This window comes from Podarcis raffonei, chromosome 2 (genome assembly GCF_027172205.1).
Source record: "Podarcis raffonei isolate rPodRaf1 chromosome 2, rPodRaf1.pri, whole genome shotgun sequence".
In the NCBI taxonomy this organism is placed as follows: Eukaryota; Metazoa; Chordata; class Lepidosauria; order Squamata; family Lacertidae; genus Podarcis; species Podarcis raffonei.
This window is the reverse complement of record NC_070603.1, coordinates 13,182,038-13,194,052: the sequence shown is the minus strand read 5'-3', so window position 1 is coordinate 13,194,052 and position 12,015 is coordinate 13,182,038. Positions and strand designations below refer to the sequence as shown.

At 47.5% G+C, this 12,015-nt stretch overlaps 1 protein-coding gene across 2 annotated transcripts in view; it reads right to left on the bottom strand.

Moving 5' to 3' along the window:
• Window positions 1-12,015, bottom strand: part of AAAS (aladin WD repeat nucleoporin) — a 28,668-nt gene that overhangs the window by 7,273 nt on the left and 9,380 nt on the right. Inside the window, exons 8-15 of one of the 2 annotated variants that reach the window (XM_053374375.1) lie at window positions 11,680-11,823; window positions 10,241-10,361; window positions 9,158-9,282; window positions 8,613-8,673; window positions 7,931-8,021; window positions 4,054-4,147; window positions 2,709-2,776; window positions 550-631 (exon numbers count right to left, since the gene is read on the bottom strand). In XM_053374375.1, coding sequence (XP_053230350.1) covers window positions 550-631; window positions 2,709-2,776; window positions 4,054-4,147; window positions 7,931-8,021; window positions 8,613-8,673; window positions 9,158-9,282; window positions 10,241-10,361; window positions 11,680-11,823 — 786 coding nt within the window. The remainder of the gene's footprint in view (window positions 1-549; window positions 632-2,708; window positions 2,777-4,053; window positions 4,148-7,930; window positions 8,022-8,612; window positions 8,674-9,157; window positions 9,283-10,240; window positions 10,362-11,679; window positions 11,824-12,015) is intronic. The other variant, XM_053374386.1, reaches the window with a different exon arrangement.

The window sequence follows — 12,015 nt, the reverse complement described above, 5'->3', positions numbered from 1 at the left end:
ATTTGCTGAACCAACAATTTGTGGTGGAATACAAAAAAGGGAGGTATGAGGAGGTCCGGGAAACAAGTTAAAGGAAAATAAGCAATGGAAAATTTGTGTGTTTTTAATTATTTTTAGTTTGTATTTTTGTTATTTATTTATTTTCACTTCATTGTAATACCTTAAAAAATCTTAATAAATATCTTATAAAAAAAACAAAAAGAAAATGCATCGGGGTGTGGAACAACTTTACTGCATTCTAAGGAGGTAATGTAAATGCACACTCAGTCTACCACTGAGCTGCTGAAAGGGAAGCTAAACTACAACTCCCATCACCCCTAGCTAGCAAGGCCAGAGCTCAGGGATGATGGGAGTTGTAGTCCAACAACATCTGGGGACCCACAGGTTGAAAACCGCTGATCTAGAGGGTCATATCCTCTGACCAGGTTATAAGGCACCTTCCTAACATTTTGACACCTACAGAAGCACAAAGGCTGGAATGACATGGGGCTCACGGATTCCATTTCCAGTTTAAGAGCAACCAGAAAACCAAAGCATGTCAATACAAACCATGGCAAAAGCTCAAACACAGGGCTGTTGCGGGTGCGAAACACGGCAATGATGACCCTGCAGTCGGGAGAATCACAATTTCCTGCCAAAAGAAAACAGAAAAAGGTGAGGGAACAGAGCGACATGTAGAATTTATGCACAGAAATCGGACAGAGCCTACTGTTTTAGGTCTGCAGCCTTTAAGGCCATGATGATAGGCTTTTAAACAAGTACTGTCAATGCAATCTACAAAGACTGCTGAGGGCAGGATACTAGGTGGGTTCAGTACCCTTGGTGTCTCTGTTGAGGCTTCTAGAACATCTGGATAATGGCCTGGGCTCAGACTGCAGAGATGGAAGTACACCAGACATCATGTTATGTTTATCTTTCGCAACAAGGGTGGCGACCCCTTTTTTCAGACCGAGGGTCATGTGCCCGTGTAGACAATCTTCCAAGGGGCACCATGTCAGCAATGGGAGGAGCCAAAGGCAAAAGTGGATACACCAACTAATGTGACTGGAATGGTGTTTGTTTACTCCCTGCAGAAAGGTAATACAGTGGTACCTTGGTTATCAAACTTAATCCATTCCGGGAGTCCATTCGACTCCCGGAACTGTTAAAAAACCAAGGCGCAGCTTCCGATTGGCTGCAGGAGCTTCCTGCACTCAATCAGAAGCCATGGAAGCTGCGTCTGACATTTGGCTTCTGAAAAATGGCTTCTGAAAAATGTTTGCAAATGGGAACACTTGCTTCTGGGTTTGCGGCGTTCAGGAGCCAATTTGTTCAGGAGCCAAGCTGCTCGACAGCCAAGGTACCACTTGCTGGTTTCTACATACACTCACAAACCTCTTGCCACCCGCCACCCAGTGAAGCAAATGGCATTAAGAGGGCAAGCAGACACATTCTAGCCAGGCGAAAAAAACACTCAAGGAAGCAGGTCTGGTGGAAGGTGTGGCTGAACAGAGAGTGTCGCCTGGGCCAGGCAGTGGCCTGCTTCAGTAGGAAAACCACAGTTGTCTCTTTCCCATTGAAACAAGTCTTTCCAATCAAATACGAAGCCACGAGAAAGGAGATGGTGTGCTTGCAAACTGGTGCTAATTGCTCTCGTCCCTCCCGCACTCTTTCAAAAGATTCACACAAAAAACTGCCTGGTTTGTAATTCGGTATCCCATTTTAGGAATTTTGAGCCAAGGTGCAGCCTGGACCTTTCCCTCTCTTTCTCTGAAGCCCCAGCCTTAGAGAGGATCACAGAATGCTTTAAAATGCAGATTAGAGAAGAGTTATTTTAAGCACTACCAAACACAAGCCATTTCGTGCTCTTAAGCTTACACGTGGGCCACTTGCCATCTCTCCAACAGGACAGGGTGAAAAAAAGGCTGGTTCTCGTTTTCCTTTTGGGAGCAAGGAAGGGATGGACATCCTGGTTTTCGGGTGCAAAAGCTCAACAACTTTGCAGGTGTCAGGAATTTTACTTTTTGAAATATGGCAACCTTACCTTAGGCTTGCCATTCATTCTCGGTCTCTTTTACCTCACAGGGTAAGTGCAACAAAAACCAAACCACGAGGAAACTTACAAGTGAGAAGTATGTGCGTATGTATCCTTTGTCCATTAAAACAAATACACAAAGAGCAACTGGGGAAAGTGTCAGCCACTACTTGCGTGCATTTGAAAAGAACAAAAAAGAGGTAGACACATTTTTCACTTGACTATAGCATCTGCATAAGGTGACCGAGGGTGCATATCGGTTGCTCCACAAAGTAAAATAAGAAGCAATGCTTTATTGGGGTTGGGGGGAATGGGTCCCCCCCCCAAAAAAAATGTTGTCTTCTGATTTGGAATAAAAATTACCGTATTGGGCCAAATGTAAGAAGCACTCGCAATTAAGCCATACCTTTAAAATTCAAGGGGGGCAGGAAGACAATACCCGAATATAAGCAGCTCCCTTAAAATTCCGCAGGCATTCACACCCGCAAATGGCAAATGTGGAAGAAAACGTAAAAGACAATTTTTAAGGTTGCAAATTTAAGCCGCACTTTTAACTTTTCATGGTCGGAATCTGGAAAAAAAGTGTGGCTTATATTCAGGCCATTACTGTATGTACTGGCTTATTGTGAGAAACGCACCCAGCCTCCCCAGCTCTCCCTATCTCGTCAAAAGTTTTGACTGTAGAGGACTTTACCTCTGATGACAACTGCAAGCCTCTCACCACTTGGGTCCCAGACCATGGAAAGAACCTCCCCTCCAATCCTGGAACACAAGAATACAAAATGAAAGGCCAATGGAGAAACACTCAAGGTAAGACATCCATACTCAAGCCAAGAGAAGAGTTGGGGATCACAGTCAGGATGTGGAATGATGATGTGGGGGGGGGGAGTGGTATAGTATTTACACCAGTGTGGTACAGTATTTGTCTAGTACTAGGCCTGGGAAACCACTGGATGACCTTGAGCCAGTTACTACCTCTCAGCCTAGCCTACTTCACAGAGCTGTTGTGAGGATAACATGGGAAGGGGAAGAATGCCGCCTGAAGCTTCCTAGAGGGAAGAAGGCATATAAATGTAATAAACCAACAAAAATGATAGCTGCAGGGCCGGACTTTTGCATATTCATACACTGATTATTAAGATGGGCTTTTAAGATAAACAAGAAAATAATCAAAATGCTAAAGCCTTTATTCATTTCCTGGCTCGTGTGTATTCAGCAGTGGGTATAAAACTTAACATCTTGTTAATTTTGTCCTTTTGCTATTTTTAAAAAAGCAGGTTTCCAGCCCTCAAGACTACACAGATACACTTTCATTCATTCGTTTTATTTGTATGCCAAAAATTATGCTCATAGTGGCTTACAACAAAGAAACAGGACATTTCAAACAGACACTACAAAAATAATTTCACAGTAACGTTGCAAAACAAAAATATAGCAACATACCAAAAAAACAAACATTTCTATACTATAAATATAACAAGATTACTTAAACAACATGCAGCACCCAACTGCAAAACTAACAAGCGAGCTTCACTTTCTAGGCTATAAGCAATGCCTGGCAAAATTCACAAGCTGGTTGGGAATAGCAGTCACCTGTAGTAAGGGTTTGGTAAGGCTTCAAAACCACAGCATATAACTTTTAGTCCCTCCTCTTGCATGTGACTGGCATGTGACTAGTCCCTCCTCTTGCATAAGAATCCAGCAAGATAAGCAAATGCTCATGCATTTTCAGGGTAATAAAAGCATGGATTTTTAGACCATCTAATAAATAACCACGTGTTGGGGTGGGGTGAACTCTCTCAAAACAACACAGCACCAGTCTCGCTGATTCTGCTCCTAATGATGAAGGGAGTGCAATATAAGACTTTCTTCTCGGGAAGACCCCAACCCCAGTCCCTTTCTGAGATTTCACACAACATCGTCCACGTTCTGAATCCTATCTTAGCAGCCTTTAAGGGCTAGAATCTTGCACCAACTAACACTCAGTTATGTGCCTGTGCGGCACTTACAAGACACATGTTTTTCTCCCTTCCTCTCACCTCTCCTCTCCATACAGGGTCTCAAAAGTGGTTTCCGACAGATCAGCCACGATGGAAGCTGTTTTCGACCCACCAACCTGCCCTTGCTGTTCCCCTGAGAAGAGGATGGAAAAAGTCATTCCGAGGGAAACAAAACAATAGGAGGAGGAAGAACATAGGACATTTCCTTATAGCAGGTATGGGGAACCTGAAGCCTGGGGGAAATGGACCCCCACAGGGCCTCTGAGTGCTTTTGCATGGCTGAGATGTGTCACTCTGATAATACCTCTCATTTGCCTAGATGGAGGGGTGTGTAAGCTGACAGTGCAAAGTTAATACAGTGGTAACTCGGGTTACACACGCTTCAGGTTACATATGCTTCAGGTTACAGACGCCACTAACCCAGAAATATTACCTCGGGTTACGAACTTTGCTTCAGGATGAGAACAGAAATCATGCTCCGGCGGCAAGGCAGCAGTGGGAGGCCCCATTAGCTAAAGTGGTGCTTCAGGTTAAGAACAGTTTCAGGTTAAGAACGGACCTCCAGAACGAATTAAGTACTTAACCCGAGGTACCACGGTAATCACATTTGTTGCTCTGGCTCCACCCACCACTGATATGCAGCCCTCAGCAGGGAATGTGACCCTCAGCCTGAGAAAGGTTTTCCACTCCTGCCTTACAGGAAATCAAACTATTTGTTTCTCTAATCCAGTATTGTCCACCTGCGGGAAGGAGAGTGTATATTCGCCAGCAGGTAATGGCTTTTCCCACCTGCCTCGCCCTAGGAGCTTTCATAAGAAAGCTGTTTCCAGAGGAAGAACTGGGAGAGGAGACTCTGTTTGCCATCAGGGGGTGGTTGGTTTCAGCTTTGCTGCCCTCACTACAAGCCCGAGGAGCCTTCAGAAGGGAGTTGCTGCCACAGGCATGATGTGTACAGTGGTACCTCGGGTTAAGAATTTAATTAGTTCCAGAGCTCCATTCTTAACCTGAAACTGTTCTTAACCTGAAGCACCACTTTAGCTAATGGGGCCTCCTGCTGCCGCCCCCCCCACCAGAGCACGATTTCTGTTCTCATCCTGAAGCAAAGTTCTTAACGCGAGGTACTATTTCTGGGTTAGCGGAGTCTGTAACCTGAAGCGTATGTAACCCAAGGTACCACTGTATTTTAATGAGCAGTGAAACAGTGAAATATTATGAGTCATGGGAGTGTGGAAAGTGTGTGTATGAACTTAACAGGGCTTAGTTTACCTTTTGGTTGCTATTTTGTGGATGATGTTAATATTGTTTTATAGGTTATAAATGTGGTATTGATTTGTTAATCATATTACAGGACTCTTCCTTAATGTTTAGCTTATTTGCTTTGTTGACAAGCTGGAACGTGTGCAGAGGAGGGCAACCAAGATGATCAAGGGTCTGGAAACTAAGCCTTATGAGGAGCGCTTGAAGGAGTTGGTTATGTTTAGCCTGGAAAAGAGGAGACATGATAGCCATCTTCAAGTATCTCAAGGGCTGTCACATGGAGGAGGGAGCATGCTTGTTTTCTCCTGCTCTGGAGGGTAGGACTCAAACCAATGGCTTCAAGTTACAAGACAGGAGATTCTGACAAAACATTAGGAAAATTTTCTTGACAGTTAGCTGTTCAGAAATGGAACAAACTCCCACGAGAGTTGGCGGACTCTCCTTTTTTGGAAGTTTTTAAGCAAAGGTTGGATGGCCATCTGTCCTGAATGCTTCAGCTGAGATTCCTGCATTGCAGGGGTTGGACTAGATGACCCCTGGGTTCCCTTCCAACTCTACAATTCTATGAACAGTGTTTTACAGACTGCAATTGTTTCACTGATGATTCGTGAATGATTCTGTGTGATTTACGCTGCATTTGTGGTGTTCTACTATTGCGTTCTTTCATGTTATAGTTGCTTACTGCTTGTAAGCAGCTTTGGGATTCATTCGAATGAAAATTAGAGCAGGAATTCAATAAATAATAAAACATGACTGGCAGCTGCTCTCCAGGGTCTCAAGCAGAGGATGCTCTTCCCCAGCAGCTGCTACCTGATCCGTTAAAACACAGACACACAAAAGTTCCAGACAAGAGGCATAGCTGGGGAGGGGGGGTGGCATTGGGCGCCACAGCATGGGGGGGTGGCACTTACCGCAGGGCCTGCAGCGTGCCCAAGCCCTGCAGGATCTGATTTCTTTCTGCAGGGCCCGTAAGACAGAGTTGTTCCGCCTGGCAATTTGATTCCCTCCCCCTCTTTCTTTTTTCCTTTCTCCTCCTGTGATGAGGCTGCATTTTAATATTTTATTGTTTCAATATTTTAATGTTGTATTTTAATCTTGTTTTAAAGTTGTATTCATTCAACTTGTTTTTATTATTGCTTGTTAGCCGCCCTGAGCCTGGCCTTGGCTGGGGAGGGCAGGGTATAAATAAAAATTACGATTATGATTATGATCTCTCCTAGGATTGACGCGGTGGCTCAGGCGCCTACAGGCTCCACGCTGCACGTAACTGCAGCATAGGGTTTGTGTCTGCCTGCCACGTCTCCCTCAGGCTGCCACCGTACAGCTGAGGGGAGGGACAGCAGCAAGGCTCCACACAGCGCACCCTGCCACAGCTCCCCCTGTCGCCATGAGTGGCTCGCTCTGCTCCAGGGTGCAGGGCACACATGCCGCCCCAGGCACCCAACCAGCTAGCTACGCCGCTGCTTCCAGAGGTGGCCAGGTATTGTACGTGCACACCTTCATTCAGCTACAGTCTCTCCTCTAGTAGTAGTCGGGAGCGGGAGGTGGAGGGGAGCCAGAAGGAAGCTTTTAAACAGAGGGAAGTGCTGGTATACACAGGACGATAAACAATTGTGTGCGGTAGGTCAGAGTACCAAAAATAAAGAAGGTCTGAAATTAAAGGGTGGCGTTATTTGTGATAAGTACTAGGTAGGGAGAGCATTACATCTGCAAGTAACTTTGAGAGGAGATAAATGCCTGTATCCAACCCCCAACCAGCCACAGAGCTTACTGGGTAGCCTTACAAAAAAAAAAAAATCACCTCTCTCTCAGCCTCCTACACCTCAAAGGTTTTGTGAGGATGAAGATAACTCAAGGTCCTTAGGTGAAGGACAGCCCACATGCAAGATGCTAGATATTGGAGGCTGCCAGGGGGCAAAGATCCCTGTCCCAGGCAGGATTTCAAAGCCTCCCTCTGTAGCACTTATAGCAGAGGTTGGCAACCTTATCCGAGGATGGGCCAGTCAACGCTCTGTCCATCGGAGGATGGGCTGGAGTGTGTGCGCACATGTGCTATTCCGGGTCGGAGGAGCGCCCGTGAGCATGCGCACACGCTATTTCCGGCACTCCTCCGACCCAGAAGTGCACCGGAAATAGCATGTGCACATGCGCACGGGCACTTCTCCGTCCCGCAAACGTGCACACACACTATTTCCAGCACACATCCGGGTCGGAGGAGAGCCCGTGCACATGAGGACAGGCGCCATCAACCCGGAAGTCGGTCCCTGCGCTGCACCACGCCGCGCCGCACCAGTAAGAGCGGGCAGCGGCAGGGGTCGCCATGGGCCGGTTAGACAAGCCTCTTGGGCCGCTACCGGCCCATGGGCCTTAGGTTGCCGACCCCAGGCTTATAGCAAGGTTTCCCAAACTTGGGTCTCCAGCTGTTTTTAGACTACAACTCCCATCATCCCTAGCAAGCAGGACCAGCGGTCAAGGATGATGGGAATTGTAGTCCAAAACCAACTGGAGACTCAAGTTTGGGAAACCCTGGCTTATAAGTTAGAAACTTATTGAGACAGACAGGAAGATGCAGAATGGTGGGTTTGGAACCCATTTTCCGCATTTGCAGAATCCACACAGCTTCACTAGTTACAAGCCGCTCAAGTTACAAGTTACTCACCGCTATATTCCAGGAAAGACAAAGAATATATCACCGATTCCCCCTGGACTGTGAAGAGCAAGCGGCTGCCATCCGGACTCCAACAGCCAGTCTTTGAGGGAAGACACATAAACAGACACACTCTTAACTTAGGCCAGGGTCAAGGAGGGTCTAAAAATCCTGTGCTAAATGCATAATATGACTTTCAAGGTGAGAAACGCCACATTCGGCAAATGGGACCTAGTCAGGACTGTTGTAGCCATGGATATTTCAGAGGCTGACTCATAAAAACCGAGGGGAGTCAGAGTGAGGCTTGGGTGAGTCAGGTTGCTGAAAGTGGGGCTTGGAAGAAAACCCACATGGTCAAGCAAGTAATAAATGGAGCCACACCTAGGAGGCCTAAGTTTGGGGTGGGGATCTCAGCAAAGCCACAAACTCACTGGGCACAAGTTACTCTATGTTTCCACAGCAAATAATAGCCTATCTAGATTATTCTAACAGCGATAGGGACCTGTAACCCTGCAGGTGTTACTCAACGACAACTTGCAACATCCCTGAACATTGCTCATGCTGATGGGAGTTGTAGTCCAGCAACATCTGCAGGGCCACAGGCTCTGAAAGAGAAAGCAATAGAAAAATAAGAGGGCCTGGACTTCCGGTTGCTTTTGTCCACATATTCCCCCAGGCTGCCTCCCTGACTTACCCGGCAAGGACCTTTGATGGTTGGCCACTTCTCACAAGTCCACATCTGAACTTCCCATACCCTGCGAAGAGAAGCACAAGGGGGTAGAAAGAAGCAGAGTTAATTTGAGTGCAATTCAGTATAAGGAAACGCTCACGGGAGAACTGTGGCAACGAATGCTTCTCCACTTTAACCTGCCGCCATGGTCCAGCGCTAGACAAGGCGCAGAGGGCTGATCAATGGTGACTGCTGACCACTGGGATTGGTGGCGTTGGAAAGAAGGAGGCCAACAGCAGGTGGTGCTAGAGCCAATGGCAGGAGTTCCAGTTCTGTTCCCATCCTCTCTGCTCAATTCTTCAAGGGCAACTCTGAGACTAAGGAGGAGGAAACTGGCAGGCAGGACCAACCCCTGGACTGGTTGCAAGTAAGAAGGCAGGAAGGTGGGGGGTGGCTGAGGACAGACTGCGGCTGGTGGTGCAATGTGCCTCATTTACTTTAATGAAGCAGCCTCTCCTGGGGTTTGGGGTTGACCCCATGCTGCTGGCTTCCAGGCCCTCTCTTCTCACCTGAAGACTGCTGAAGGTGTGGCTGCTAATACTTTGCTGCCGTCAGGAGACCAAGCCAGGTATGTGACCCCGCCTCCTCCAAACCACTGCAACTGGATGCAGTTTTCGGTGGATACATCCCACACCTAAAGGGAACAAGGTCTGAGAATCAGAGAAGAGCACCACAATCATCGCTCTTAGCCAGGCATCCTCAAACACGGCCCTTCAGCTGTTTTGGGACTACAATTCCCACCATCCCTGAGCACTGGTCCTGTTAGCTAGGGATGATGGGAGTTGTAGTCCCAAAACAGCTGGAGGGCATAGTCTGGGGATGCCTGCTCTTAGCAGTATTGGACTTTTATTTTCTGTCTAGCTTTAACACAACGCATGTCTGCAGGAATAAGTCATCTTTCCTTCGACAGCTTGGAAGCCCTTCTGCTTCCACAGCCGATGCCCAGTAATCTCTCATCCTTTTCCTGTGGTTGGGAGCTACAAGCACACGAGGTCATTGAATGGCCACAGCTTTACATGCTCTGACCTCCACCGCTTTTGTGGTCTCCCTCCTGCATCATAAAGGCAGAAATTGCCCATGGCACCAAATATGGTGGCTAGATTGTCAATAGGGACTAGGTGCACTGGCTCCACATTAATTTCTGGAGATGCAGCCCTACGTGGTTAAGGACCCCAGTATCTGATAGAAAGAGTCTTCTACCTGTGCCTCTAAGGGCTTTCCGAGGTGCAAAGGGTGGCAATGAAGGAGTGAGTCTTCTTAGTAATGGCCCCAACTGATGAATACGCTTTCCCCAAAAAGGCCCTCCTGGCATCTGCATTAATGTTATTTCCATGCCATGAAAGGACTTCTCTTTTCTCTCAAGTCGTTTAAACTGCTTTAATATTTCTTATATTGCTTTCCCCCTGTGAACTGATGCTAATTCCTTCTCTGGTATTGAGGTATTAGTTGCTTGGGCTCAGTGTGTTGCTTCTACTGACCAACGGGTATGCTGTTACATTGGATCATTATTAACATTTCATTTGTACATCATCTAAAGGCTGTGGGAGCAGCCAAGTAACACATCTGGTAAATAAATGAACTGCCCTACTCACAAGCATGGCGGTGTCAACAGGTGAGGCTGAGAGGAGCAACCCTCCACTGGGTGCCCAGGCCAGGCTCGTGACGGGGCTGTGACCAGGGTGGCTGAGTACCTGGGCGCAGCCAGATGAAGGCCTGTTGGGGGACAGGAGAGAGAGACAATATCATTCCTCCACAGGCAGGAGGAATGCAAACAAAGAAGCAGCAATAAGCAGGGCTATGTATATTCTGTACACCTGAGATTACACAGCTGTCCTGCAGTCCATCATCCTGAGAATGCTTGCTTTGACTGCATATGCAGCTATAGAAATCGGCAAAATGCACATTGCCTAGTGAAATACCAGGAGCCAGAGAAGGCGGAGATGAACATCAAAAGCAGGGGTTGGGAAACCTTTGGCACCCAGATGGCCATGCTCTCTTGTGGATAACCTTTCAGGGGCCACAAAACAGTGGTGGGTGTAGTCAGAGCAAAAATGCTCCCCATCCTTATCCAGGCAAGCAAGAGATATTATGAGCATTGAGGGGTACATTCCAGCCAGGAAGAACCACTAGTGGAGGGCACACAGCAGGGTCACTGAGGCCTGGGGCGGGGGTCATAATCTTGAGGGCCAGATAGAGAGGCATGGGGGGCCAAATTCAGGCCACAGACCTGAGGTTCCCCACCCCGATCCAACCTTCAGCAAATCAGATCGGATTGGGGAAGAGGGCTTAAGAGAGGTACAGACAGTTTTCTGAAAAATGTGGAAAAACAGGAGGATAAAGGTTGCGGAAGGAGGAAGATCAGCTACTTGGCATCTTCTGTGGCCCTTCTTTATGTGCCTCCTCCATAAGAGGTCCGGAGAGTGGCAACACGAGAACACGCCTTTTCTGCAGTGGGTCTCTATTTGTGGACTGCTCTCCCCAGTGAGGTTCGCCTGGCGCCTTCATTATACACCTTTAGGCACCAGGCAAAAACGTTCCTCTTTAACCAGGCCTTTGGCTGACTGACATCTGATGCCCTTTTAAAATGTGTTTGGGAGGAGGGGGATTATTGGGTTCTTTCTGTTTTTGTTTTTATTATGTATTTTGTGTTTTAATACTGTGATTTTATGCTGTGAACCACCCTGAGACCTGTGGGTATAGGGCGCTATACAAATTAACAACAACAGGATAGCCTTTAAAGACGGAGCCCAGAGTGAGAAAGGAATCCCTGACGATCTCAAGCACCTGAAACCTGCTAAGTCAGGAATGGGGGAAACTGTGGGGGCTCTCCCATTGCTGACTCCCAGCTCCCATCAGCCCCAGCCAGCATTGCTGATGATTAGGGATGTTGAGAGTTGCAGTCAAGCAACATATGAAGGTCTCAGGAGGTTCTCCTATCCCTTTGCTGAGTGTTTCCTTACAGCTCAGGTCATGGAGACAAGCAGCCACTGGGCCAGTCAAGCTTCAGACAGACCCTGCAGCAAGTGGTTACCTGGTGGAAAGCGAAGTGGGGTCCAGATGCCAAACCAGCACACAGCTGTGGCATGCCACGGCAAGGATAGATGCGCACAGCGGCTTCCATGCCACTGATGCCACGTTCCTCTGCAAGCGATGCTTCAGGATCGGGATGGTGGCGCTGCAGAAGAGAAGCAGGGAAGAGGGAACCACAGAAGAAACTGAACCAGAAACTTTCCAGCTAAGGGGATATATCATGGGCTATATCAGAACAAGAACTGGCAGCTCTGATTGGCCCATGACTACCCTGTGATCTTCAAAGCCAAGGATTCTGAAGTCACATTCAAGCCCAATACAGCGTTCTGCTGGTTCA